The sequence below is a fragment of the Dipteris shenzhenensis genome, chromosome 17 (genome assembly GCF_047967505.1).
Source record: "Dipteris shenzhenensis isolate YYH24624 ecotype China chromosome 17, Dip_SZ_1.0, whole genome shotgun sequence".
Classification (NCBI taxonomy): Eukaryota; Viridiplantae; Streptophyta; class Polypodiopsida; order Gleicheniales; family Dipteridaceae; genus Dipteris; species Dipteris shenzhenensis.
Window position 1 is genome coordinate 34,892,678 of NC_141612.1, and position 26,719 is coordinate 34,919,396.

At 45.5% G+C, this 26,719-nt stretch overlaps 1 protein-coding gene and 1 pseudogene across 1 annotated transcript in view; one reads left to right on the forward strand and one right to left on the reverse strand.

Annotated features, from left to right (window-relative positions):
* The window catches only part of LOC147892033 (Transducin/WD40 repeat-like superfamily protein), a 128,934-nt gene that overhangs the window by 91,422 nt on the left and 10,793 nt on the right, over positions 1-26,719 (reverse strand). The window contains exons 6-7 of the mRNA XM_087387872.1: positions 20,580-20,679; positions 20,359-20,433 (exon numbers count right to left, since the gene is read on the reverse strand). Coding sequence (XP_087243998.1) covers positions 20,359-20,433; positions 20,580-20,679 — 175 coding nt within the window. The remainder of the gene's footprint in view (positions 1-20,358; positions 20,434-20,579; positions 20,680-26,719) is intronic.
* Positions 6,570-7,731, forward strand: LOC147892034 (uncharacterized; annotated as a pseudogene).

Here is a 26,719-nt window from a genome sequence, read left to right on the forward strand (position 1 = left end):
GTAAAGCCTATTGAAAGACTTTGAACTTGGAACGAGGAAGTGCCTTTGTAAACATATCTGCTATGTTGTCCTCTATGGGAAGATAGGACAACTTTATGTCTCCTGCTGACAACCGCTCCCGAACATAATGATAGTGAACCTCAATATGCTTGGTACGTGCATGAAACACTGGGTTACGTGCAATGGCCAAAGCACTCGGCTGTCAGTGTAGACAATAGTGGAGGATGTCTGGCGAATACCAAGATGTGTAAGTAACTGTCGAAGCCAAACACACTCTATTGTAGCGGTGAAAGCTGCCCTATACTCAGCCTCACAGCTAGATGTGGCAACTGTTGGTTGCTTCTTGCTGAGCCAAGAGATACATGATTTGCCAAGCAAAAAACAATTGCCAGTATGTGACACTCTAGTGTCGTAACATCCTGCCCAATCACTATCCGTGTAAGCATGCATGGTAAGTGAACCCTGATCACCATAGAAGAGGGCTAAATCCTGAGTGCCTCTGAGATATCTGAAGACTCTCATCACTGCCTGCCAATGCTGTGAACTCGGCATGTGCATGAATCTGATGAGCTGAGATACCGCATACTGCAAGTTAGGTCTGGTGTGACATAAATAAATAAGGCATCCAACAGCCTACTGATAAGGGTCCACTAGAGTAGTGATTGGCTTGCAATCCTCAAACTGAAAACGATCAAGGAGCTGTCCAATATACTTAGACTGAGACATCATGATACCCCCTGAACATGAGCAAACTGAATGCCCAAATAATAATGAAGCTTTCCCATGTCTGACATGTCAAAAATCTGCTGCAAATCAGCCTTGAAAGCTGCAATTTGCTACTTCCGCGGACATAAAGAGTAGGTTCTGAGGGACTATTCTGAAAACCAAGGGATAGTAAGTGTGCATGAATTTTGGCATACCATGCCCTGGGTGCCTGCTTCAAACCATAAAGGGCTTTTCTAAGCTGGCATACCTTATTTTCAGAATTAACAACCTCAAAGCCAGGAGTTTGTGTGACATAGACTTCTTCCTGCAGATCTCCATGAAGAAAAGCAGTCTTGATGTCAAGTTGGTGCACTTGCCAATGATGATGGGCTGCAATGGCAATGACACATCTAATGGTAGTAATCCTGGATGTGGGAGCAAATGTCTCCTCAAAGTCAATGCCTTATTGTTGGGCATACCCTTTTGCAACAAGATGGGCTTTGTATCGATCTATGCTGCCATCAGATTTCTTTTTTAATTTGTAGACCCACCTGGTTCCAATGGCATGCTTGCCTGGAGGGAGATCCACTAATTCCCATGTGTCATTTTTAGCAATGGAATGTAACTCACCTCTCATTGCATCCATCCACTCTTCGCTGTCAAAAGCATCTTTATGGCACAGAGGCTCTTCATTGCAAGCTGTAGCAAGGAGTGCAAACTCAAGAAAGTGACCATGCTGTCTATTCCCTATGTCCGGGCAGCAAAAGGCTGATCTTGTTTGATGTCCCTCAATATATCAAGAAGCCATCTGGGAACTTGCCTTTGCTGTCTATTGACAGCTCTTTCTTCAATGACTACATCATGAATAGTGGGATCATTTTGTGCCAGAAGAGAAACCTGCAAATCAGCATGAGGTAGTGGCTGATTATTGCTTGGTGGAGGGCCTGCAGGAGGCTCATGTTGCTGGTCAAAGTCCTCTTCTGAGGATGGTAGAGGTAACCAAGATTCAAAGGCATCAAACATGTCAACATCTGGCTTAGCTTTGCAGTCCACAAGAGGAGAAGCTAAATGTTCAGCAAAGATTACATCTCTACTGACAATAATCTTCCCAGTATTTGGTTGGTATAACCGATACCCTCTGCTCTCCTGGCTGTAACCAATAAATATGCATTTGATTTCCTTGTCATCAAGTTTATGTCTAAGCTGAGATGGTACATGAACATATGCAAGAGACCCAAAAACTCTCATGTGTGAAAGTGAAGGCTTCCTGCCTCTTCATAAGGCGTAATAGTCTGCGATGCCCGTGTAGGTGATCTATTCAGCACATAGTTGGCACACATCACTGCATCAAGCCAAAATTTATTGGGCAATGACTTGGCCTTAAGCATGCATCTGGTCATCTCCATTGCAAACCTATTTTTCCTTTCAGAGACAGGATTCTGCTGAGGAGTGTAAGAAGTAGTACATGAGTGAATAATGCCCCGTGAAGACAAAAAGGCATCCTGATTCATTTTCAACCATATTCAGCCATCTTTGAAAGCATAAGAAAACTTCAGATTTGGCTTTTAAAGGATATATCCAGCAATATCTTGTGAAATCATCAATGAGAGTCATGAAATACTTGTACCCCCCAATGGCATTTGTCCTCATTGGGCCACAAACATCACTGTGCACTAGCTGCAATTTCCTTTGTGAGAGTTTTGGACAATTCTTTTGAAAAGGAAATCGATGCATCTTACCCAAAAGACAACCCTCACACACATGTTTGGAACCTGTGTGAGTTTGAGGTACATCATTTGCCATCTGCTGTGAATGTAGCTTTGCAAGAGCTCTATAATTGAGATGGCCCATTCTCTCATGCCAAAGATGAGTTTCAGCAAGCTGTGAATCTGAAATAGCCAATGCTTCAATAGAAAGTGCAGCTGAGTGATGATCAAGGTGATAAAGCCCCTTTTGCAAAGTGCCAGTGAGAACTATGGCATTGTCATCACGAAGATCATAAACTAGACATCTGTAGCCATCAAAAATAACTTTGAAACCTGAAGTGGCAATTGCTCAAATTGAAATCAAGTTGACTTCAATTCCAGGCACAAAAAGAACATTTGTCAGAGTAACAGGATGGCTTGAAATGGATGTGAGCTGCACATCTCCGACTCCTTTTACAGCATATGAAGCATTATTAGCACATGTAACAATCCCCCCTCGAGGTGCATCAGCTAAAGAATGAAACAGCTGTCCGCAAGATGTGACATGCTTGGAAGCACCACTATCGAAGTACTAGGACTGAGCATCATTAGCAGTAAAGAATGCAGCAGCTTTGGAGGGATCAAATGAGCAATGGACAGCCCATGTGCCCAATCATCCTGAAGAGCATGTGCATGTGAAGCATCTTCTAGCTCATGGGATTCAATAGCATGTGAGGCATTAACTGTCAATCAAGCTTTCTTTTTCTCTGAAGCAATGCGCTTCCTGCATTCTGAAATGTCATGTCCAGGCTTGCGACAATAGTTGCATCTTTTCTTCTTTGACTTATCTGCTGTATTTTTAGATGCATGGGAGGAATCGCAGCTGCTATGCGCAGATTTTGGCTTGCCCATAGGCTTGGAAGCCTTGCCTCTTCCTGTCTGCTGTGAAGCAAATGCATGATCAAGAATAATGGCTTGTCTATTAGCTCTACTTTGCTCTTCCTGCAAAAGCAAAGTCACTAGCTGATCAAAAGAATAGTGGTCTGGATAACGATCAAAAGAATAGTGGTCTGGATAACCCAAGGCCACTAATCGAAGGGTTGTAGCAAACCCTTGATATGTATCTGGCAGTCCATTCAATGTGGTACTGACAAGCTGTGAATTTGGCATCACCTCATCAATGTTGGCAAGCTATTCCATGAGGTCCTTGACCTTTGTCAGGTATGCATCCATAGAGTCCCCTTCATTCATACTGACTTCCTGTAATTGCCTTCTCAAATATGCAACACGAGCTTCATTGGAATCTGATAGAGAGAAGCCCATTTATCCCAAGCATCCTTTGTTGTCCTGCAAGACCGGATGTGTGGAATAATGATTCTCTTGCATGATAAAGCAATACATGAATGTGCATTTGCATCTCTTGCATCCCATCTTGACTGTTCTTGAGTTGGAAGAGCAGCAGCAGGAGTGCTAGAGGAAGAGGCATCAGGAGGAGTACCCCCTGCAGAAGGACCAGCAGTAGAGGCAACCACTGTAGCATTGGCTGGCCTCAGATCAGCCCCAGAAACAATATTCCATAAATGCTTTGCAACAAGAATATGTTTCATGAGATAAGACCACATCGGATAGTTGGTGCCATCCAACTTATCATCTTCAGGAAGAACTCCAAATAAATCTTGATTGTTCCCAGCCATAACAAATGTGATACCCTGAAAAAGACTTGAAAACCCAAAAGCCTCAAGGCTATCACTGCGAAAACCTGGCTGTCCAAAAATGACAACAATATCTGCAAATTTCTGACCCAAATCAAAGGGCAAATGCAGATCTGACCCAAATGTGACTGTGGTAGGGAATGTTCACTGCAAAAACAACAAATCTAGCAAAAGCCCCAAATTTATTGAGGGCAAATAGGCCAAAAAGAGGGCAAATACAGAAAAACCCCAAAATTTTGGTGGAATTTTTGCAAATATGACCCAATGTATGAAGATTTGACTCAATGTCCTGCAAAAGTGACTCAATGTCCTGCAATATTGACCCAAATGTATAGCCTCAAGGCTTGAAAATGCAAAAATATGAGTTGGTGTCCCAAACACCAGTTGAAATTGAGCTCCCAACACAAAAAGCCCCAAATTTTTGTTGACCTAAATGATGACGTGGCACAATGTGAGTCCTAAACCTGAAATTAACTGAAAACTTCAATTTTTGGAAGGATTTCAGTTGTCAACCTTGTCAAAGGTATGGTATTGACAAGTTGAAGGTCCAAATTGTCAAAAGCCCAAATCTCGGAGTAAACACAACTGTATGGATGCCAGTACAGTTACAGGTACTATGTCTGTACGAAAGCAATACGTTGCTTGTACGGAACAGTGTACGATAGCTGTACGGAACAATGTGCGATAGATGTACGGTAGCCTGGTACGAAGCAAGTACGGAATATGCACGATGTACGGATCAAGTACGATGGAAGTGCGTATGTGCACTGTACGGAACGCAGGTACAGTGATGTGCGACGACGCAGGTACAGAGATGTACAGAGCGACGCAAGTACAGAGATGTACGACGACATACGTCCTGTGTGCATGCTATATGGCGGCGCAGGTACCACCTAGTACGACTGTACGTCGATAGTACGAAAACACACGAAACAAGTACAGAGCTGTACCGTACGACTGTATGGAGCTGAAGGGTCAGTGAAGCTGAAGGGAGCTGATACGAGTCCGGGTGCAGGAGATAAATCTAAAAACACTACTCTGATACCACTATAGGATCGCTTAGGAGAGAGAGAGTGCAGGTAGCAAAAGAGTCGATGATAAACGCCTTAGCGGTCACGTCAAAGTTGGATAAACAAAAACAAAGGAGTACAAGGTACAAGTACCTAGACCTAGGACTAAGTGTCCTAGGTGTCACATAGGACTAAGTGTCCTATGTGGCCTAAAAGACACTAACACTATAAGTGTCTTTATTTATGCCTACAAGGCTCATACCATGGCCTATAGGGCATTACTAGAACCACCAGAGGATGGCCTACAGCAAAGAGGTAGGGCCATGCCACTATGTTCCTCAAAATATTAAGAAGAGCCTTGAAGAATGGAGGCGAAAGCGTTTGGGCGCTCCCAAAGATTCAAATTCTGTGGAGCCATCGAATGACGAGGAAGGTAGTTCAAGTCAAGCACTGGCAGCAAAGAGGGATAGAGATACAGAGTCAGAGAGTGGCCATTCCTCTATGTCGTCTATGCATGCAAAGAGGACTTCTTTCCCAGAGGATGTATCATGAGCGACTCCTCCACTCCCTAGAAATTCTGTACAAAGGGCCAGCATCCAAATTGGCTTTCAAAAGCAGGCAATGGCAGAGGCAACTAGGGAGCTCACCCGATTGTTCATATGGTGTGTCATTCCCTTTCATGTGGCCAAGACGAACCAATGGAGGAAGACCATGAGAGCCATCAGCCGCATTGCATGCGAGTGGGAAGGCCCTTCATCTAAGGCTCTGCGGGTACGTGAGCTCAAGCGGGAAAGAGCATGCATAGAAGTGCAGCTAGAGCCCTTGAAGGGAACATGGAAGAAGTATGGCTGCACTATATTATGTGACGGATGGTCAGATGTACGCAGGCGGCATGTGTACAATATTTAGTGTCTTGCTGCAAAGGCACTATGTTTTTGAAATCCATTGATGCCTCCCTCCCAGGTCTCAAAGTTACCAGTTTATTTATTTGGGATCATATATAGGAGGCAATCATACAAATAGGGCCTGAGAATGTTATGCAGGTAATGACAGACAATGGGAGCAATTGCATGTCTATGGGATCTATGCTAGAGGATGAGTTTCCAGGTATTGTGTGGACCCCTTTTGCATCACATTGCCTCGACTTATTGATCGAGAACATAGGTGAAATACAATGGGTTGATTCCATCTTTCGCACTACACAAGCATGATGAAATTTGTGAAGAAGAGGCCAAAAGTTTTGAGCATGTTTCGGTCCTATAGCAATCTTGAGCTACTGCAACCTGCAACCACCAGATTTGCATAAATGTTTATTGTGCTTGAGAGACTCCTGTGAGTTCACAGGGAGTTGGTACACACTGTATATTCAGATGAGTGGCTACAGTGGGATGAGAGAGAGAGCCCTAAGGCAAGAGCTTTTATGCATGCTCTCATGAGAGAGGAGTAGTGGGTAGAGATTGAGAGTTTGATCAAAACTCTCAATCCAATCTACACAATCTTGCGCATTACAAACATGGAGGGCAGCACTCTTGGCCTTTAATATGAGTACATGGACAAGATTGGAGAGTCTCTCAACTAAAAACAATACTTGAGAGAAGAGCAGTAAGTCTCCTTATGTTTTTCCTTACATGTAAATTTTTACTTCACTCTTGACTCTTGACTCTTGAGTCTTGATGCTTCACATTGGTCTTGACTCTTGATTCTTGTTTTTGGTCCATGGTTTGTTCTCTAAAGGATTGAGCAAATCAAGGCTGTGTGGAATAAGCGATGGGATTGATTTCACAGACCAATTCATGCAGTAGCACATGTATTGCACCCTCTATGGCGGAATGGTACACGGAGCTTGATGATTGCTTCATGACATACATCAGGGCGGTGACCCATGGTAACGTGTACATGCAGGCTCGTATTGAGGATGATCTCTTGGCCTTCCGCAACCATACAGGGAGCTTTGGTCGAAAGACGGCAAAGCTTCAAGAGACTGAGCTACAGCCTGTCTCATGGTGGGAGAAGTATGGGAATTGTACTCCCACACTCGTAATTCACTACCCATACACTCAAGTTCCAGCTACATGCATGATGCATCATGCAACATAGCATAATGTGAGTTACAACTTACTTTCTACTTAATTCTAATTTCTAAATTCTCAATTCTAATTATGTGTGCAGAAACGCATTGCCATTCGAGTGCTCTCTCAGGATTGCAATTCCGGTCCATGTGAGAGGAATTGGAGCACGTAGGCACTCTTCCATACAAAGAAGAGAAATAGGTTGAGTACCTCTCAGCTAGACAGGTTGGTATTTTGTCATTGCAACCTCCAGCTCCTTGAATGGAATGCCAAGAATCCGGAGCCTTCTCAGGTGAATGTGGACAAGATTTACATTGAAAAGGTGAAGTTCATTCTAGAGATCCCATAGAAACAGCGCGATATGGACTCCTTACTTTATGACGAGTTGACAGCATCGACTCGCTCTCAGAGGCAGAGATCGAGGGACGTTTCCATTGCTTCCACTTCAACAAGGCCAGAGGAGCATGATCCTCTCATATCTTCATCTCAGGATGACACTCAGGAGTTAGAGGAGACCGATGAAAACATGGACGCCGATGATGTTGAGTGATTCTTAGAGCATGCATGATGCTTGTTAGATTTTTGGATCCGATATGAATCATGTTTTGTATTGGCTACGGCATAGACTGTAGTACTTATTCTTAGGATTTTGTCATGTCACTTGTGACATGAATCATGTTTTGTATTCACTTTTATGAGGCTTCAGTCGAGGCCCCAAACTACTTGTCATTTATGATCTATCATCTATGGTAATTGATGTAGCGTGTGCGGCTTTGCCAAACTTTGAATTCTCAGAAGTTGTAAGTAATTGTGAAATTTGAAGATGTATTTGTAATGTATTATTTTTTCAATAATGATACTTATATGACATATGTCATAATAATAACTCTATATATATTACCCAATCAACTCCTTCATAGAGACACACGAGTAGCGAGCATTGGTATCGGAGATAGCATTCAACTCTTGACTGTTGGCTATGACAAGCAATGGAAGCTCAAAAATGAAAGCAAGAAGGGGAAAAACGAGATGCTGTAATAGATTGCTGCAAATACTGAGAGTGGAGGCTCAAGGGGGAGCCAACATAACAAAACCCTAGGGCTAACTGCCCTAACTGGACTAAGTGTCCTAACTGACCTAGGTGGTACATGTACTAACTGTACTAATAGTCCTAACAAACTATAACTACGCCTACAAGGCACATACCAAGGAATAAGTGGCATCTATGGATAGCCCATAGGATGGCCTACAAACCCTCCTCCATGGTATGGGCTGAAGTATCCTGGACATGGCTCAGGATACCTAAATATCTAAGTCATGGTTGCACATGTTCATGCTGTAGGGATATAGCAACCTATGACTGTACAAAGTACAACAGATCAAGTTACAAAAGGTACTAAGTTTAAAGCTTGCCGAAAAGCCTCAAACTTAGGTCGAGGTAGAGCCTTCGTAAAAAGATCTGCCAAGTTGTCTTCAGTGGAAACATAAGACAACTCAATATCACATGCTGATACTCGCTCTCTAACATAGTGATAGTGAACCTCAATATGCTTTGTGCGAGCATGGAAAACAGGATTCCGTGCAATAGCCAAAGCACTCTAACTATCAGTGAAGATGACGATAGGAGCAGTCTGACATGCACAAAGATCTGCAAGTAGCTTCCGAAGCCAAACACACTCCACTGTAGCTGTAAAAGCTGTACTCAGCTTCACAGCTAGAAGTAGCAACTGTACTCTGCTTCTTGCTGAGCCAAGAAACACATGAAGTATCAAGCATAAAATAGTTACCACTCTGTGACACAGGAGTGTCCGAACAACCAGCCCAATCACTATCAGTGAATCCATGCATGACAAGTGAAGTATAAGCCCCATAAAGAAGGCCTAAATGCTAAGTGCCTTTGAGATATCTGAAAACACGCTTCACGATTTGCCAATGGTGAATAGATGGACTGTGCATATATCTACTCAACTGTGAGACAGCATACTATAGATCAAGTCTCGTATGGCATAGGTAAGTCAAACAACCAATTGCATGCTGATAGAGAGTGACATCACATGTACCGTTGCCATCCTCACAAGAGAAGTGAAAACCAGGCTCGAATGGTGTGGATACCTTGCAATCCTCAAACTGAAAACGCTGCAAAAGCTGTCCAATGTACTTAGATTGTGACATCAAAATGCCCCATGCCCAGATAATAGTGCAAAAGACCAAGATCAGACATAGCAAATGTCTGCTGCAAATCAAGTTTAAAATCTGCAATTTGCTGAGCATGTGTCCTAGTCGCAAGCATATCATCCACATAAAGGACTAAAATCAGCAAATCTGTCCCATGCTTGCGGATGTAAAGGGTAGCCTCTGTAGGTCTATTCTGAAAGCCAAGTGTGAGCAAATGAGTATGAATCCTCGAATACCTAGCCCGAAGGTGCCTGCTTCAATCCATACAGGGCCTTTTTCAAGTGGCATACCTTGCTTTCAGAAAACCTTCAACCTCAAAGCCAAGAGGTTAAGAAGCATAGACCTCTTCCTGCAAATGCCCATGAAGGAAAGCTGTCTTGATATCAAGCTGATGTATCTCCCAATAAAAGTGGGCAGCAAAGGCAATAACAATGCGAATAGTAGGGATCCTGGAAGTGGGAGCAAAAGTCTCCTCAAAGTCATTCTTTGAAAAAAAAAAAGTCTCCTCAAAGTCAATGCCATGCTGCTGAGCATAGCCCTTAGCAACAAGATGAGCTTTGTAACGGTCCACTGTACCATCAGCTTTCTGTTTGATTTTGTAAACCCACTTAGTTCCAATGGCATTCTTGCCAAGAGGCAAATCACACAACTTCCAAGTGTTATTCTAATGGACAGAATCCAATTAAGGTTGCATGGCCTTCATCCAACAATCATTCTGAAAGGCATCTTAATGACATAAGGGTTCCTCATTGCATGCTATAGCAACCAAAGCATAAGCAACAAAACTAGCATGCTCTTTCCGAACAACTGCTCTCGTAAGGGCTGGCAGAGGAGTATCTTGTTTGCTGTCTTTTAATGTGTCAAGGAGCCAACGGGGTACCTTCTTGGGCTCCTGAATTTCAGCTCTTTCCTAGTCAAGATCCCTCTGCAAATGATCCTCATCAATGAGAGGCATATCAAGCTGAATTTTTGGCTGCACATGTGGCTGCAAATGACCGACAGATGGGGGAGGTACATCCTCAAATGGAACATCATCCCGAGCATCGGATGGAAACAAAGGCATCAAGCTGTCAAATATGTCAAGGGCATCAACAACGGGCTGTTTTTGACAGTTCAGCAAAGGCATAGTGGAAGATTCATCAAACACAATATCCCGCCTGACAAAACACTTGCCCGTGCGGGGCTGACATAGCTTATAGCCCTTGCTCTCTGAACTATACCCAAGAAAAATGCACGTGACAGCTTTATCATCCAACTTAGTGCGCGTCTGTGAAGGCACATGAGCATAAGCTAACCATCCAAAAGTCCTCATGGGGGAAATGCAAGGCTTACAACCCGTCCAAGCCTCATAAGGTGTGATAGTCTACAATGCCTTTATAGGACATCTATTCAAGATGTAATTTGCACACATGACCGCATCCAACCACAACTTTTTAGGCAAATGTTTGCCTTTCAACATGCACCTGGCCATCTCCATCACTGATCTATTTTTCCGCTCAGCCACGGGATTCTGTTGAGGAGTATAAGGCACCGTGCATCGATGATTTATGCCACGGGAAGCCAAGAAAAAAAAAGCAAACTCCTTTGACATGTATTCACCCCCCAAGGTGAGCAATGTGCAGCCCACTCTCATTCTCAACCAAGGCAATAAAGTGCTTGAAGCATGAAGAAAGTTTTGCGTGTAGGCCTAGCCTCAGAACCTGAAACAATATGCCATAGATTCTTGGCAACCAAAACATGTCCCATCATGTATGACCACATGGGATACTTGGTGCCATCAAGCTTGTCATCATCCCCAAGCATCCCAAACAAATCATCTTTGCCGCTAGACATGGTGCTGAAATTCAAGACAAATGCACCAACTGGCAAAGCAAATAAGAGAAAGGCAACCTCTCAAAATCAAGTAACAAAATTCTGCCCAAGCTTCAAAGCTTATCCTTGCAAGAGACTCTGTTGTCCCAAGGTGTACCTGTTGCAAGAAAAATCCCCAAAGGCAACACGAGGCCTTTCCAAAATGTAAATGAGGCAAAAATTGGAAAGAACCAATACAACAACGGCTTACCCAATGATGTAGCCCGAAAGGACAGCAGTGTAAGGCTCTGAATGCGAGCAAATGAGGTCTGGAAATGAGAATTACAGCACAAGAAAGTGCTCCCACGAGGAGGAGAGCACTTAGAAATGGAGAGAGAGATCCAATGGAGGGGAACTCGGAGCCCGAGGAAAGGGATGCCAAAAGAGGAAGAATGGGCTCAAAGAGTGAACTCCAAATCACTTCAACTAGCTCCAAAAGGTTCCAACAGCCGGCACGCAGCTCGTGGCAGCAAGAAAACTGCTCCACAGGGCTTCAACAGCCGGCACACTTCACGAAACAGCTCGAGAGTACTAGAAAACTTCAAAATGGCTGTCACGAACCCCGAGGAAGATCCCCGTACAGCAATAAATGCTGTCACAGCAGTTCCATACAGCAATTATGACCCTATACGGCTGCCATACTGCATTAAATGCATACCTGAGACGTCCGTACAGCTGCAAACAGGTCCGTACAGTCTACAGGAGGCTCGTACAATCTCACGTGTGGGCAAATCTGGTCCGTACAATGTCTGAAATGCTACGATTACCGACACAAGTAGTCCATACAGTCCGTACAGCTGTATGGAACCACACGTGTGAGGCCGTATAGTTGCAAAAGAGCTCGAGGCTGTTGCCGCATGGCCTCAAATCACTCCGGCTAGCTGCAAATGCCTTAGAAATGAGCTGTCCAGCAGGAATGAGAGCTTAAGAGGCTACCAAACAGTCAATGGCTGAGGGAAAGGATTCCCAACCTGCTCTGATACCACTGTTGGCTATGACAAGCAATGGAAGCAAGAAGGGGAGAAACGAGATGCTGTAGTAGATTGCTGCAAATACTGAGAGTGGAGGCTCAAGGGGGAGCCAACATAACAAAACCCTAGGGCTAACTGCCCTTACTAGACTAAGTGTCCTAACTGACCTAGGTGGTACATGTACTAATGTACCAATAGTCCTGACTAACTATAACTAGGCCTACAAGGCACATACCAAGGAATAAGTGGCATCTATGGATAGCCCATAGGATGGCCTACATTCACCCTGCAGCAGTCATCGAGGAGGCGAGATTAAGATCCCAGAAAGTCTACGCTTGCTACGTAAACTTTCGGAAGGCCTATGATCTCACGTGATTAGGCAACTTCAAGAGATGCGGATCCCAGGAGTCGTGATTTGGGGGGTGATGAGTCTATATGAATCAGTCGCTGCGGTAGTCATCGAGGAGGCGAGATCAAGATCCCAAAAAGTCTACACTTGCTTTGTAAACTTTCGAAAGGCCTTCGACAAAGTCCCATGAACACCCTTCTAGGGGAGTGAACTATCAGCGACTGAGTGGCAGGGGTGCGAGAAAGAAAGAAAGATATATAACCTCTGCGGGAGGCCTTGCGGACCTATGGGACAAAGTGAGGAAAACACCAAAAAGGGGAAAAACTCATACAAGCCACAAAGGGCTGGAACAAAGAGCACGCTAAGGCCCTTGTTCAGTACTATACTATGGTGAAATAAAGAGAGGCAACAGGTGATTATGAGATCCACGATGATTCAAGGCAAACCCTCCATGGCTGCCCTCAAAATTGTTGGACGGCTCAAATCTTGACTTTTTGTGGACAAAAGCTTGGACTCTTCATGCCATCGTCTCGAGGGCTCTCCCTGAAGGGGCAAATTGATGTGTGTGTGTGTGCGCCTATGGGCTTGGAGTCCTATGCAAGAAGTGTGTGAGTGTAGGTGTGCTAGAAGGTTCTAGTGACTCATCAGTTAGGTGTGTCAAGTTGGTGTGATAAGTGAATGATCATAGGAGGTGATTGATTGAGATAATCAGGGAGATAATTGTGGATCTAGGATCTACCTACAAGAGGCAGTTGCCTATATATGTAACCACTCATGGAATAAAGCTTAACATTGTGTGCCTCATTGCTTCCTCATGAATTCACACGTGGTATCAAAGCTTGGTTAGAATCTGAGTGCCAAGAATGAGATTCCTAGTAGATTCCAACTAGATTCTATCTTCTTTCCAAACGCCTCCTATCTCTTCCTCTTCTACCTTGAGCTTGGGAAGCTCTGTTCTCTCCATCCACGCAATGCTTTGAGAAACCCATTTAGCCAGACCTTCCTCACTTCTAGGCGACCCTTCTGACCGGTGGGATTGACAAAATCCGTCTCCATGTCTGCGCACTGTCTCTCTGTCTTTTCCGCGCCATTTCTGTAATGCTGCTCACCTCAGTCACCTACCTTGCAATTCCTCTAAGCCAAGCTTACTCTACACCTAGAGCTACCCTCTGAAGAAATTTGGGGCGATTTGGTCCAGAAGTGAGGGAGAACTCATCAAAAAACCAGTCGACCTTTTGAGAAGACAGTTTCCTCAAGCAAAGGAGATGTTGCTGCCCCGAGAGTTATAATGCACCATTTTTGCTATGGTTTGTTCTGAGCCTTTCTTGCATATGGATCTATGATTGCGCAGCAAAAGCCCCTATCTTGGTGATGCTTGGAGTGAGGAATCAACCCTCCAAAGTTTCCATGTACTCTACAAGCATTTCTAGTGTATTTTTTGGAGTTTTTTTATGCTACACTAAATGTTTGAGGAGTAAACATTCAGTTCAGAGATTGTTCTTCCAAATTTCAATTCAAAGTGTGCTCTTTCAGTTCAAAGAATGTTCTTCCAAGTTCAGTTGGTGTTAATCTCTTGACAACATGCCAACCTCAAGTTCTCAAAGCTCTTCAAATGTCAAGAAGACTACAAAGACAAAGTACAAGGTGAAGAAGACTCCAATTAAGAGGTTGTGTGAGAAGCCAACTGGTTATGATTATGCCAAACAATTAGGATTTTCATAATTCTTATCTTGCAATTTGCATCTATATGGTGAAGGTGATCTTTTTGTTCAGAAAGATTGATCTTTTGTGAAGGGATTAGACACTGCCATTAATTTGGTAAGACCTTCCCAAAATGGCTTTCAAACTGAAAATAGATAAGTTTGAAGGAGAGGGGTTCCACACTTGGCAAACAAAACTGAAGTTTATTCTCATGAAAAAGGGAATATGGAAGGTAGCAAATGGAAAAGAAACTAAACCTACAACTAGAGAAGGAGAAGCTTCATGGCTTCCAAAAGATGAAAAAGCACTTGCTATAATTGCTCTTGGTTTGAGTGATTCCTTTATTCATCACATTCATCGCTCATGCTGCTTGAACTCATCTTGAGCATGTGTTTGGAGCACAGGGAAGATGCTCTAAGTTTAGCTTTCTTATCAAGTTCTTTGACTTAAAATTGGATAGAGGGGAGTCCATCTCTTCATATCTAAATTCAATGAAAAGCATTTTGACGCAGTTATCTGGCATCAAGTTTAATCTTAATGAAGATATTGTAATTGCCATCTTACTTAGAAGTCTCACTGAAGAATATGGCACTATTGTAACCACACTCACCAATATTCCAGAGATAAGTCTGGTAGAAATTGAAGCATCACTCTTGAAAGAGGAGAGAAAGATCAAACAAAGAAGTGATTACAAAGAAGGAGCATATTACAAAGAAGGGGCATATTTGGCTAAAAGCAACTTCAAGGGAAAGAGCAAAATGAAATGTAACTTTGGTGACAAACCTGGACACTTTGAAAAGGAATGTTATGCCAAGAAGAGATGTTCAGCCAATCTTGTTGAGGAATCAGAAACTGAAGAAGAAGAAGAAGAACCAGAGAATGTCAAAGCTCTCAATGCTTACAACACCCAAGTCAATTCTGACAAGGATGAGGATCCATATGTTTTCTAATTTATGTGTGTGTGAGGTCAATAATGGTTCTCTGCCATGGATAGTCCATCCTTAAATGATTGTTAGTCTTTTGAGATTTTTCCTTGTTGGACTCATTGGGCTTTACATACATAGTCATTGTCTATCTCCCAGTTGTAAATAAAAGCCCATGCTTCCGGGTTATACCTTTCAGCATAATGCTCAATCTTCTTATCAGGCACGCTTGGACAAATGGTATCAGATTGATCCACATCATTGTGATGCCTTTACTTGTCAAATTTGGGTTGATCATGCTTTCACACATCCGGATCATGCTCCTCTTTGGTTGAGGCTTTCCTTACATGAATTTCCCACTGACAGATTGCCTTGCGGAAGGCTTTTGCTGATTAATAATAGTTATCTGGAGCATGCTGACTTTAAAGCCTTGGTCTCTGATGCTATTCAGCCTCTCTCTCGTCAGATACGCATTGGTTTGGATTATGCCTGGCAGGCTTTTGTTACTCGGATGCAAGTAGTTTTTCGAGATTATGGCAAATCCTATATGCAAGCCACAAGGGAGACTGTAGCACATGCCAAATTTACATGTTAGAGTTTGACTGAGCTTGCTCATCTTCGCCCTTTGTCTTCAGAGGAAAGCAAGCTCTTATGTCAGGCTCAATTCTCTCTTCAATCCAATGATCGCAGAAAGCTTGCTAAATGGGAAACTCGATCCAGACAACGGGCATTTTTGGATAAAGGTTGCTCTTCCAATCAATTTTTTAAGAGTTTACACTATAAAAGACAAGCTGCCAATATATGTCGGATCCGGATGCCTGATGGTTCTTGGTCAACATCTCGTTCAGAGCTTGCTGATTTATGTGTGCAGCACTTCTCCACTCATTTTGGGCATCTGGATACTCTTTCTCCTCGGGTCGTGTCTGCACGTCAGCTTCTTTTGCAGCATATTCATCCAATTCTGTTTGATGCTCAGGCTTTGGAACTTCAACATCCCTTCACTGAAAGGGAATTGTCTGATGCACTGAGATCCTGTGGTAGATGGAAATCTCAAGGATGGGATGGTCTCACTGTTGAATTTTTTCTTGCATTCTGGGATCTTCTTAAATTCACCTTGCTGCAAATGGTAAATATGCATGGCAAAATCAGCAGATGCCTGTGTCATGGAAAAAGGGTCTTGTCAAGCTGATTCCAAAAAAGCAGCTATGTGATTCACTTGGTGATTGGAGGCCAATCACGCTCATGCCAATCACTTACAAGATCATTGCCAAAATGGTGGTTGATTGGATTAAAGGTTATTTGCATGATGGGTTACATCCCTCCCAATATGGCTTTGTTCCACGTCGCCATATCACAAATAACATTGCTAATGCTTATATTGGGATTGAATATGCCAAATACACGCAGCACGATGTTCTACTCTTGCAGGTAGATATTGCAAAAGCCTTTGACACAGTTCTATGGGATTTCATCTCGCAAACTATGCGCGCTTTGGGGTTTGGACAAAAAATGCAGCAGGTTATTTACTGGCTTTACAAAGATAGCAATGCAGCTTGCATTATTTCTAGGGATATCTCTGACAAGTGGACTCTTCGTTGTTCGGTCTGCCAGGGATGCCCTCTCAGTGCTTTACTGTATGCCATTGCTACTCATCCTATGCTGCAATATATTGATCATCTTGTGGCTACAGGATCACTTCATGGCTTGGAATTGGATGCTAATCGCAGCATGGTTGCTCAACCTTATGCTGATGATTCTTTCTTTACCCCAAAGAATACGCCCCATGATCTTGGTGCCTTGATGCAGGCCCTCTCTGTTTATGGTTTGACAGCTGGTCTTCATGTTAATTTTCAGAAGTCTAAGCTGCTCCCTTTGCATTCCAAAGACTAGCATAGTCTATTATGGCTCGGGGATATCATTCCACCCACTCAGTTTGTTCGTCATCTTGGTTACCCTTTGGGATGGGAACTCACTCGCCAACAACAAACTGATTGGGCTAAGCTTCGGAAAAAGCTTGACTATTGAAAACTGGCAACCTGGCCTTTGCACGTTCGTCTTCAAATAGTGCAGTCCATCCTTGTGGCATATATTCAATTTTACTTGCCATTGATCATGTTCACTAAGGCAGATCTTACATCTTTCATGTATGTCTTTATGGAACTCTTCTGGCGATCCAAACATGGCAGAAAAAGTCTCAGGCTGCTTTCGATGCATCACATTTGTTCTCCCAAGATGCATGGTGGATTGAACATCACGGATATTCATGTGCACATTCTTGCCCACAAGGGGAAAATGTTGCTGCAATTTCTGCAAGGTGATCAGCCTTGGGCTCTTATGATTAGGACTCTCGTCACTCATATCAGTATTTCTGTGTTTCGTCATTGGCAACTCGATCACTAAGATTTCTTTTTTGGCTACACTGATGGCACTTTGCCTGGATGCCCTTTTGTCTCTCGCTCTCTTCTTGACTGGAAGCATGTTCTTTCTCATCTAGAATGGAATAGACGGCAATCTTTGCTTGGGAATTCTTTGAGAGCTGAAAGCATTCACTGGTTGAGAGTCTTTCAGCCTCCTTGGCTTTACAGGAACCTCAACGTTCCTACTTTGTCTAGTTTAAAGGCATCACCTCGGTTGCTGATGTTATAGATGATGCTGGTACTGTGCTCCCCTTTTCTCTAGCAGCCACTACACATGGATTGGGCTCTCATTATCGTCCTTTGTGGCAACAAATTACTTCTATGCTTTCCAATTCCTTCTTTGGAACTCCAGGACCAACTGGAAGATTGGACTTTGACTTCTCCAGGGTCCTCTTCTCGTCCTTTGAGGCTATCTCAGATTACTGCACCTGCATTGTATAAAATACTTTTGCCTCAACCTTGGGTTTCAGAGAGAGGTTATTCTGTTTGGCGAATGCATCGCCCAGCCAAGTGGTGGAGGAAAAGATTACAGCAACTTTGGGCCTATAAAGTACCGCTTCGGCAACAGTTTTCTTTTGGCGAGTTCTTTTGGGAGTGTTTCCATCTTGACAGCTATTAGCTCATCGACACATTGCTCCTACACTTTGCCATAGATGTTCTGCTTCTTTGGAGACTGTGCCTCACTTGTTTTGGCATTGTCTGTGCTCTCATGAGTTTTTCTATCTGCTTCGACAGCACCTGCGAGCGAGATTCCCATCTGTTCCGTTTGGAAAGTTCTTCTGGCTATTTGGGTTTCATCCATCCAGACCGGAGTTTCATCTTTTCTTCGTTTGGGTTCGCTACTAGCCACTATGGACTTTATGGACATGTAGGAATTGTAAAGTCTTTGGTGATCCTACTTTCTCTCTATTTGGCTTTTTTAGGCGTTCTCTGCAGCAATCTTTCTTTGATTGCTTGCAGACCCGCTGCATAGATCATGAGGTCTTTTTGGCATATACTGAAATTTTCAGTTGATGTAATTGTAGCACCTTTTTTTGAGGTTGCTACTCATATAATATAATCAATCAAAGATTTCACCCCAAAAAAAAAAAAGTGTCAGGTTGGTGTGATGAGTGAGTGATCATAGGAGGTGATTGATTGAGATAATCAAGGAGATGATTGTGGATCTAGGATCTACATACATGGAGGCAGTTGCCTATATATGTAACCACTCATGAAATAAAGCTTAACATTGTGTGCCTCGTTGCTTCCTCATGAATTCACTCCCATGATGAGCTCCTTGGGGTGCCTAGTGACAGCCCACTTAGTTGCCAATCCTCCGAGCGCATCGTTGATTTGGTCCGATTGACCCTGGCCCCAACTGCCTAACAGTAAACCTCGAGGGCACCTTGGACTTCCTCTAGATTCTCTGCCTTGGCCTCACAAAAAGGGCCATATCTGCAAACTCCGAGTACAGAGCTCGTCCTCTTGTCCAATCAGTAAACACATCCCTGTGAGGCCAGCCATCTCGGAATAGCCCAAAGCCTCTACCACGAAGAGGGAAAGAAACGGTGCTAGAGGGAAACCTTTACGCACTGAGCAGAAAAGAGTGAAGGCCTTCTCTGAGTGGCCCTCGATAAGCATCTGATTGGCACTCCCGTATACACGGCCAAAACCCCTCGTATCCAAAGCTCCAAGAAGCCCATTTTCCTCATGGTGCCCTCCAAAAAAAGCCGGTCTACCCTGTCATAAGCCTTGTCAAAATCCAAGAGGACTGCAATAGGCTAAGACTCCTCCCGTGCCCAATCCACTGTCTCCCAAAACATGACGTTGTCCAGGATGCTGCACCCTTGAACAAAACCTCACTCAGTCTCAAGGATGATAATAACAAGATGGGGACACAACCACAAGCTCAAGACCCAGCTAAGATGGCAGAGCAGATGACGGAGGGAGGTCGGCGAAAGGCAGGGAGAAGCAGAAAAGAAGGCAGGGAGGCATAGGGAATGGCTGGCGAGCATCGATGGTGAGGTGGGGAAGGAGGAGGGGGAGGGGGGCAAGCAAGGAGCACCTGTCGAGCATCATAGCAATGAACTCTACTCATAAGGACCATTGGAGTTACTGATAATGAGTAGCCCTCAGGTTTAGTCTGGACTCTGCACTCCAAGATTTGGGGGCAAACCACGAATGATCCTTAAGGCGAGGAAATGAGTTAGTTAGCCCATTTCATGGGTTTCTTGAATCACTCGCATTGGCCTTCGCACATGTGCACAGTGCATCTCCAATTCTACCATTGAGCTCCACCTTAAGTGCTGATGCAAGACCTGTTTTGCTCATACCAAAGACATGCAGAAACCAATGGACTCTTAGGACCAATCCTATCCATGTATTGGTTGGTCAGAGATGATAGAAGAGCTATCAAATTCAAATGTTAAAAGCCCTAAGGATGTCAAAGCCAAACACCACCTTCAGATAGCCCTACCATTTAGCTCCAAACTAAGCACTCTTGGAACTAACCCTATCACTGTATCATTGTCTCAGGTAGGCCAACAAACTCAAATAATACAAGTCGTGTTACAGTCAAGCAACACCTTTTTTGAAAAACTTGATCCTGACTGTGCAGCATACCATCTTTCTCCCTGTTTTATTTCAATAATAAGCCATCCCCAAAAGATCATTTAAAAACTTTTCAGTGCCAGGTGTCAACAAAAGGCTTGGGTATTCAATGCAGCCAAATTAGTTCCTACACCATATACCCCCAGAAGTTCTTTCCTATCCTGACAAGGTTGTCAATGGTTTTGATTCAATAATTACCTCACCAGAGGAAGATAAAAACGTCATCAGACAGGATACAGCTCCTTTGTGCCCACCAACATACTTGCGCACTAGCTGCAAAAATAAGTCCTTCGGAGATCAGCATAAATCTTTGCTGACAAAGGAGCCTTTTCAAAGATGAAACCACAAAGAAGAAGGCAGCATGGAACAACAAGCACAACTGAAAATTCAAACAGAAGTAAATGAGCTTATCTATAAACCTGCCATGTAGCCATCGAAAGAACTCTGATCACTCCATCTGAACCACCAAATGCAACTAACGGTCCATCTCCCATTGCTGAACGAGAAAGAAACTCCATACTGAAGCACAGTACAACAAAATTAATTGTGAGGTTTCGCATTAAAAAGAAGCTTTGAGAGCTTAGTTCAAGCCAAATGTGCATTAGAATGGTTGCCATTACCTGATGTGTTAAGCTTCATGTGTGATGTGCCTTATTTTCATTAACGAAGTTCTTTTTAAACCTGCTTAACTGATCCAGTCAAAGAAAATTTAAAACCCCACCCCCCTCCCCAAAAAAAAAAAACGTGAATTAAGATTCTCTATTTGTTGAGTACGATTGAGCATGTCTTATGGTTGCAATCCATTAGGGATTGGGTTTTGTTACTGGTTCACTAGCACTCGGGTGAAACCAAAAGGCTTGTTCAAGCTGAGTTGATCCCAATGAAATCAACGAAAGTCAACTTTCCAAATAAATGTTCCACGTCACTGTAAGTCATCGTGAAGTATCACTTCCAAAAGCTACCTTCTAGAACCAAAACAGGTTTAAGCATCATTATTTCCATAACCACATGTTAAGTTGAGAAAATAACTTCTTCATCAACCCATCCTACATGATGCAAAAACCTCAATTGTGTAAAACATTGAAAAAGGACTCCTCATTATTTTACACTGTTCCAAGTCCCTGTAAGTCCTCGTGGAGTATCACTTCCAAAAGCTACCTTCTAAACCAAAACAGGTTTAATCATCATTATTTCCATAACCGCATGTTAAGTTGAGAAAATAACTTCTTCATCAACCCATCCTACATGATGCAAAAACCTCAATTGTGTAAAACGTTGAAAAGGACTCCTCACTATTTTACACTTAAAAACTAGGGCTCCTACACCTCTTCCATTAATTTGTCTACACAGAACATAGATATTTTCTTCTTTTTGGGCAGCTGGCAAGAGCTGGTATAGATATCCTGCCGATGATTCATGAGCCAAAAAGCATTGAAGACACGAAGGACGTCTCTAAGTAGCAGGAAGCACTAGAGATTGAGATGGTTGCCATTGAAAAGAACTGCACGTGGGATCTAGTAAGCAAAAAGGTGATTGGAACCAAGTGGATCTACTAAGACAAGTATAAGTAAAACAGTATACTCCACAACTACAAGGCAAGGTTGGTGGCCAAGGATTACTCACACGCTGAGGGCCTAGATTATAATGAGAAATTTGCACCTAGGTCCCGGATGGAAACTTTTCGGACATTGATAGCACTACCTGCCCACACTACGTGGCCTATCTACCAAACGCATTTAAAGCCCACTTTTCTCAAACGGAGACTTGAAGAAGGAGGTCTATGTGGAGCAGCCATAGGGCCCTCGACCAAGAGACCATGGTGTGCAAAATTAAGAAGGCACTCTATAGGCTGAAACAAGATCCCCGAACATGGTACAAACGTATCATCGATTGCTTCACATGTTGGTCTTTCTCAACGTTTGTCAAATGCAAACCCATACCTTCATTTAGAGGGGGACAAGAAAGAAAGTTTATTAAAGAACTGCAGCATGTGTGGGAGGGGGCCGAATCCATTGCGGAAGAGGCAGTGGTACCGGCCTCGAATGGCATAATAGATAGAACATCTGAAAGCAAAGTGCTCCTCCGACTCGATCTCCTGCAAGTCGCAAAGTGGGCAAAGGCGGACCTCTCGTGGAATACCCTCTGCGCGTCCGCTCTCGATCCGTAATCGGTGTGACGAGACCCTAAACTGACCGAGGGAGATCCGGAGCGCATGTGGTAGATGAAGCTGTGTGTAACCTGCAGGTGTGATGAAGCCCTCCTGTGAGGAAATCCCTGACTCTGTGGAGATAGGTGATAGCTTGAAAAGCTGCATCAAGCTGTAGGGGTGAGGCGCCGAACTTTGCTAGAATGATCTAGTGTAGTATCGATGGTTTACTGCGGATCATCCGAGCAAACATCAGTATCTGTAGGCGCTCGACTCGAGCCCACTCTGTGTCTGAAAGGTCGACTCCCCACCACGGGCTACCGTACATGCCTGCTGGGCGGACCAAAGAATCAAAAAGGAGAGACTTGGTCCGCGGATCCTGGAAGTGGGAGTGGTAGCACTGTCGCTCCAACCTGGCAAGAGCGGCGTATCCCTGGCTGATCCTGACCTGCATGGCCGAGCACATCGTGAAGATCGGGCCTGAGAAGACAACGCCCAAGTATGTGTAAGAGTCAACTATCTCAACAGGGTCGCCGGCGAAGAGGAATTGCTCTCGGTGCATAGCGGGTCTGGAAGTGTTGAAGATCATCACCTTGGTTTTCCCAAGGTTGACCTTCAAGTCATGTGTATCACAGAAGACCTGAAGTCCATCCAGGTGTCGCTACATCGTCTGCGTATAGGAGAATCTGAATGACAGCCTCCGCAAGAGAGCAACCTGCACCTCCGAGTGTCCTGATGGTGGTCTCGAGCTCGTAGATGTAGAGGCCAAATAGAGTCGGTGACAAGGGACATCCTTGTTTGACTCTGATAGTGCTCGTAATCTCTGGGGTCCAACTGGTGCCAATCCTGACCTGCCCCGTCACCCGCTCATAGAGAGCTACTACTGCCCAAGTAATCACCGAGTCGTAGCCTAACTCCTGCAGGCGTCCGACGAGTCGGGCGCAGGGAACGGTGTCGAATGCCTTGCAGAAATCCACAAAGCAACAATATACTCTCTGTCTCTATGTCTGGCCTCCTCAATGATCCCTCTAAGTGTAAAAATATGATCGTAAGTCGAGTGATCCGCCCTGAAGCCGGCCTGTCCGGATGCCCTGAGCCCCTGTACCTCTGCGCGAGCACTGACCTCGCCATCTAACACTGATGCATAGATCTTGGACATAACATGTCCAATCATGATGGTCCTGCAATTCCCTGGATCCATGGGATCTCCTGCTTTGTGGATGGGTGTGATAGTGTTCAGCGTCCAGGCTCTGCGGAACCCGTGGCAGACAGCTTCATTGAACAGCGTTGCCAGGATGGGGGCTAAAGTTGTGATGCCATAGGCAACAAACTCTGTGCATAGGCCCTCATGATCCTTAGCTCGGCCGTTGTGAAGCTTATGCGCTGCGTGGGTGACTCCCTGGGTTGTGAAGAGCATACAAGAAGTGGGGCGGGGGGTGGTTGAGAGTCGGGAGGAGGCTGATCAGGGATATCATAGAGTGTACGTGCATAGGAGTGCCAGAGGAAAGTGTCTGTGAGGGGGGAGGGGGATCGGCGTTCTAGGAGTTTCCTCCAGAAATCCTTGGAGTTGCTACTAAACAGAATGTTCAGTAGCGTATCCTCATTCTGGCGCAGGAAGGCTAGCTTCTTGCGACAGACTAGTCGACGATAATCCCTGGTGAGACGTGGGTTGGCCCTAGCGTTTCGCTGGGTCGTGAGTCGGAGTGTGCGACGTAATGCTTTACACTCGTCATCATACCAGCTATTGCAAGGGGTAGAGCCAGCGGGTGGAGGACGGGTGGACCGAGTAGTGGAAGGAAAAATGTGGCGGGCTGCATTGTGAAGGGAGTGGGTGATAAGGGTGGCTCGGTGATCTAGAGAGGGTATGGTGTCTATGTGTCTGAGGAGGGAGGCTAGGTGGGCTGAGTAATCAAGTGAGAGGTTATGATCAAAGTGTATATCATGATAGGTAGTGTAGTGCGGGGTGTGGCTGGGAGGGGCTCGAGACGCAAGGATATGAAAGAACAGGTAAGTGATCGGGAGACGCAAGGATATGAAAGAACAGGTAAGTGATCGGCTCCTGGGGGTAAGGGTGCAGTGCGGAAGTCAGTGATCTGTGGGGCTGAAGCATGAGATCCCAGAATGTAGTCGACGACACTGGCTCCTCCGCCATGTGGGAAACATGTGAAACCAGAGGAGGCAGGCCACCGGTCTAGTCCATTGTAGATGACCAGATCATGTATAGGTCCAAGGTCCAAAAGAGCCTGCCCATACGCAGTAACGGAAGCGCGACTGTCAGCCGAGGAGCGGGGGAAGCCCGAGTCCTCTGTGTCCATCTCAGGTAATAGGACCGGATCTGAGTGGAAGTCCAGAAGTGATGTATGATGTGCACCTGTCCTTGCGTTGAAATCCCCAACTAGGAGGACCTCTCTGCGTCTGGAGAACTCCACAATGTCTGAGTAGAGATCTAGATAGGGGGATACCCCCGTATCCTCACGAAGCATCCGTGCGAAATGTGACGTCTCAGAAGGAAAGTAGTAGACTGCAATAAAGAGGTCGCGTGTGGAGGGGCATCGAAATCAGAGCCATAGGTCATCCCGTCTAACCACGGATATCAAGCTCATGAGCGCTGAACGAAGGAGTACTGCAACTCCGCCTGACCCTCGGACCCCCCCAGTATATCTAGTCTCCTCACGGAATACTGACTCCCAGGTATAGCCACTGACCAAGGGGAGAGGGCACTCAGGGCTCTGATGTGTCTCTGTATAGAAAACGATGTCGCGTCCAGTGTATGACTCTGAGAAGTTCCCAGGGTCAGACCATAGGGTACCATTACAGTTCCATATGGTGCATGCCAAGGGTACTGTGTGCTGAGTCTGAATCTCATAGACCATGTCTCCCTATTTGGGGAGGGAGTCTGCTACCGTGTCTGGAGTACCTGGTGGGGCTCGGCGACGAAGGCCAACTAATAGGCGGCCATCTCGGACGACAGCCCACTTTCCCTCCTGACGGGCTACATCTCGCTGCTAAAGCAGGGTGCGCCGCTCTTCCACCTGCATGGGTGTGAGATCCTCATCCATGAAGATAGTAGGGTGGTCCCGTAGTGTAGCACGCTGCCTGAGTGCTGCAAGTCGAGCCTGAGTATCCCTGAATCGGATGATGAGTGGATGTGGGCGCGTGGGGTCCCGTCCTGTGCGCCATGCATGCTCGATCCCATGCTCGGTGAGGCCGAGGGTAGAGGTCACGAAAGCAATCGCGTCCGCTAAGGGGGTGAGTGAATCTGCGCAGGGGATACCTCGTACTCGGATGTTGAGAGCCTTACTGGCTCTTTGTTCCTGCTCGACGATGGTGGCTAAGACTGCTGCTTTGGGTGCCCGTCTCGCAACGTCCACCCATCTGGTAGTCTCCGCAATAGCAGTTTGGATGGTAGCGATCCGCTCCTCCATCTCTGGTGTAGTGCGCGGGGCCGTTGTGACTGTAGCAGTGAGAGAGACAACCTCCTGACGGAGGTGAGTGATCTCCTGGCGCATGCTCTGAATAAGCTGATCTTGTGCTACGGTATGATCCCGTATCGATGTAGCTCCGTAAAGATGTAATCTATCGTCTCAGGTGGGACCCGGGAGGGTGCGAACTGAGACATGGCGTATGGCTGAGGGGGCGTGGGCGATAGGCTGGCTGTATATGGCAGAGGAGTGGAGAAAGGCTTCTGGGTGAGGGGAAGGGGGGACATAAGAGTGGTGGAGACAGAAGGGAGCTGTGTGGGGGGTGAGGAACTGTGACCCTCTCCTGTGGGGGGCAGGCTGAGTGGTACACTCGTGGGGGAGGCAGTGGTCGGAGTAGAGATGATGGCTGCAGGAGAAAGAACTGCATAGGTGCCCATTGCACCCGATGTTTCCAGGACTGGTTGCCTGTCAATTGCTAATCCACTCCTAGAGATGCGCTTTGTGATCTCTCCCACAATTGGCTTCGGAGACTGTTTGGGTTTGTGGGCCATTGTAGGACTTGTTCAGGTGCATGATTTCCTGCAGAGGCAGATCTTGTTCAGCATTGTTGTAGGGGTGCGCAGGCCTGCGCAGGGCCAGTGGCAAGCCAAGGCTTGCAGCAGACAAGGGCCCTCAGACCACGAGGCAGCACGCCAAGTGCAAGTGAGGATAGGCAGCAGGTCCCTACCGACGCTGCGAGAGGGGGAGCGGGGCGGAGAGGCTACGAGAGGGGGGGTGGCGCAGAGGCTACGGGAGGGGGGGCAGAGCGGAGAGGCTACAGTAGGGGGGGGCACAGCGGAGAGAGGGGGAGCGGGGAGAGGCTGCGAGAGGGGGAGGGAGAGAGGGGGGGTGGCGCAGAGGCTACGGGAGGGGGTGGCGCAGAGGCTACGGGAGGGGGGGGTGGGGCAGAGGCTACGGGAGGGGGGGTGGCACAGAGGCTACGGGAGGGGGT